Source organism: Mesitornis unicolor, unplaced genomic scaffold (genome assembly GCF_000695765.1).
Source record: "Mesitornis unicolor isolate BGI_N332 unplaced genomic scaffold, ASM69576v1 scaffold39875, whole genome shotgun sequence".
Classification (NCBI taxonomy): Eukaryota; Metazoa; Chordata; class Aves; order Mesitornithiformes; family Mesitornithidae; genus Mesitornis; species Mesitornis unicolor.
Genome location: NW_010185622.1, coordinates 14,333 through 17,537, shown reverse-complemented (window position 1 = coordinate 17,537; position 3,205 = coordinate 14,333). Strand labels below are relative to the sequence as shown.

At 57.6% G+C, this 3,205-nt stretch overlaps 1 protein-coding gene across 1 annotated transcript in view; it reads left to right on the top strand.

Annotated features, from left to right (window-relative positions):
• The first annotated feature begins 576 nt into the window (after window positions 1-576).
• Window positions 577-3,205, top strand: part of PLCD4 (phospholipase C, delta 4) — a 6,787-nt gene continuing 4,158 nt past the window's right edge. The window contains 6 exon segments of the mRNA XM_010184900.1: window positions 577-601; window positions 955-1,113; window positions 1,541-1,769; window positions 2,011-2,140; window positions 2,519-2,750; window positions 3,156-3,204. Coding sequence (XP_010183202.1) covers window positions 577-601; window positions 955-1,113; window positions 1,541-1,769; window positions 2,011-2,140; window positions 2,519-2,750; window positions 3,156-3,204 — 824 coding nt within the window.

The following is a 3,205-nucleotide window of genomic DNA, read 5'->3' as shown; positions in this document are numbered from 1 at the left end:
CAGTGCACTCCCTGTACAGCTGTCGGCGCAATCGCAGTCCTTGGGGTGCTGACATTCCCTAGGGAGAAGGAGCTGGGAGAGCTGAGTGTTCTGCTGTGAGCCCTCTTCCTCACAACAAGTAAGGCTCTCTCTTACTTCTAAATTTGCTGGTTGGGGGCCAGTTCCCAGGACATGGTGTCTTGTTCTTGGCTCTTCTGGGCACTCCCAGGGCAGTTTTTCCTGGCACCAGGGGTTGCTTCTCCCCTCGGATCCCAGGACTTGGGATCACCAGGGCTTCTGTGCCCCAGGGCAGCCGCACTTGCAAGTTGTTCTGTTTTCCTCCGACACCTTTGGAGCTCCAGCTTCCCGGTAACACAAATTAATATTGCATGAGCCCAGTGGGGTGAACTCGACACTCAAGGAAAGCAATGACCCAGCAGGAGACAGGCGCACTCCCACACACACCTCGCACACGCGTGGGCACAGCCGGAGCCCACCCGGCAGGACCTGGGCACAGTGGGGGGGACTGGGCCCGCTCCCCCAAGCCAACCTCTCTCTTCCCTCCCCAGCGACCGCCAGCGTGGAGAAGGCTGAGCCATGGCATCGCTGCTGTGCAACGCCCGTGAGTGCCCCGGTGGAGGGGGGGTGTGGGGCAGGGCACTGGCCCATCTGAATTTATGCTGGGGTGGATCTGGCTCGTGGGTTGAGCTCACCTTGCCACACTCTGGAGCATCCCTACTCCACCGTGGCCGCTGGGATTTGGGCTTGGCAGTGCCAAGGGTGGGTGGGAAGGATCGATAGGAAACTAATTTCTGCCCCTCTTGTGGTGAAGGGAGTTTGTCTGCGGTCTGTCCCTTCTCCATCCCAAATCAAGGGACCATGTGGGTTCGTTCCCAGGGGTGAGAGGGAGCAAGGTACCAAGGCACAGTGTTTGGATACCCCCACCCTCAGTGATGCAGCCCGCGCTTCCCTCAGGCATCCAGCTCACAGACACACTGGAGCAGATGCAGCAAGGGACACTGATGCGCAAAGTCAAGTCCAAGAGCTGGAAGAAGCAGCGTTACTTCAAGCTTCAGGAGGACTGCATGACGATCTGGTACCAGTCCAAGAGGACAGGCAAAATTGAGTCTGCCTGTGAGTACCGGCTGCTGTGCATTGGCTATGGGGCCATCAGTAGGGTTCAGAGTGAACAGGGATGTGAATCTGTGGAGATTCTTGGAGCCATGCTTGCATAGAGTGCTGGGGCATTCAAGAGAAGCTCTGTATATGTGTGTGTGTGTGTGTGTGTGTGTGTGTGTTTTTGTGGCCTATTCTCACTCATACCTCTCTGTGAACCCATCAGGACCCACAGGTCACAAGGGCTGATTAGAAATTGCAGCTGATAACAAGTGGAGGAGCAGGCAGACAAACAGACGTGCAGATGGATGACTGGATGGATGGATGGATGGATGGATGGATGAGCAGAAGAAGGGATGGCTGGAAGGACAGATGTCTGTGGGCAGTGCCCCCTGCCCTGTGGTCCTTGTCCCCCACAGACAGGCCTCCCCTCCCTCTGCCACAGTCTCCATCAGTGATGTGGAGACGGTGCGAGAAGGGCACCAGTCAGAGGTGTTGCAGAGCCTGGCTGAGGAGTTCCCCCCTGAGCGCTGCTTCACCATCGTCTTCTATGGCCGCCGGGGCAACCTGGACCTCATTGCTGGCTCGGCAGAGGAAGCACAGTGCTGGGTCCAGGGCCTGCGCCAGCTCATCGAGGTGGCCACCAGCATGGACCAAAGGGAGAAGATAGACCAATATCCTTCCTGGGGGCACCACTCTGCCTTCCACCGCTGGTCCTTCCCCCATCTCCAGCCATCTCCCATGCCCTACATCTCCAGCTTTGCCCCAGCCTGTGCTTAGCTCTTCTGTGTCTCATCATCTGCTTCAGGGCAGGGAGAGCCCACAGAAAAAGGAAAAGAGAGCCTCTGATGCTGCCCAGCTCCATCTCTCTTAGCCAAGGTCCTTTCCCTTAACATCTGCCCTGGATTCTCGCACGTGGATTCGTGACTGGTTCCAGAAAGCCGATAAGAATAAGGATGGGCGCATGAACTTCAAGGAGGTGCAACGTCTCCTGAAGATGATGAACGTGGACATGAATGAGGATCATGCCCTGCGGCTATTCCAGGTAAGCACTGCATGAGAGGGGCTGGAGGGGCTGAGGAGGTGCTGAAGGGACTGGAACAAGCTGCACAACACCTCCTGCACTTTCTTCTGTCTGTCCATCCATCCATGTAACCATCCATGTAACCATCCATCCATCCATCCATCTATCCATCCATCCCTCCATTTGTTTGTCCATCTCTCCATCCATGTAACCACCCATCTCTCAGCCCACCATCTGCCAGTCCCTCCATTCACACATTGATCAATGCCTACCATTGCCACTGGTGTGGAGTCCCTGTGCCCTCCATTGGGGGTGGGCAAATCCCCCCCTCCTAGCCTCATGGAGTGGCCAGAACCTCCCCTTTTGCCCAGTCTTGGTGCTGAGTGAGCTCCCTTGCAGGCTGCTGACAAATCGGAGTCAGGGACGCTGGAAGGGGAGGAGTTTGTGCTCTTCTACAAGGCCCTCACACAGCGTGAGGAGGTGCTGAGCCTCTTCCAGGAGTTCTCCGAGGATGGGAAGAAGCTGACGTTGCTGGAGCTGGTGGATTTCCTGCAGCAAGAGCAGCTGGAGGACGAGGGCACTGAGGAGCTGGCCATGGAGCTCATCGACAAGTACGAACCATCAGAGACAGGTGAGAGCAAGCCCGGACATCGGCTGTGCTGTGCATGGGGGGACAGAGGAGGCCGAAACCCACAGCACCACAGCAGGGGCACCCCTAGCCTCATCCTGCTGTGGTGGGCACAGGGGGAAGACTCATCGTGGTGGGATCTGGGTGCACTTCCCCCTTTTTTGGTCCATTCCAGGACCGTTTTGGTGTAGAGGGTTGACCAACCATGGGGTGCAAGCTCTGGCTTTGGGGTCTGCTGCCCGCTTTCCCAATGTTACTCCCCTGGGGCATCCCTCCCTGTGCCTCAGCCTCTGGAAGCAGCCATGCCCCCCAGGTTGGAGATGGCAGGAGCAACCACCAGCCCCATTTGCCCCCATCCCATCTGCTCTGATTTCCTGGCTGTCGCTGAGCCTCCTCCCATGCCTGCAGCCCGGGCTCGCCACGTGCTGAGTGCTGATGGGTTCCTCATGTACCTCTGC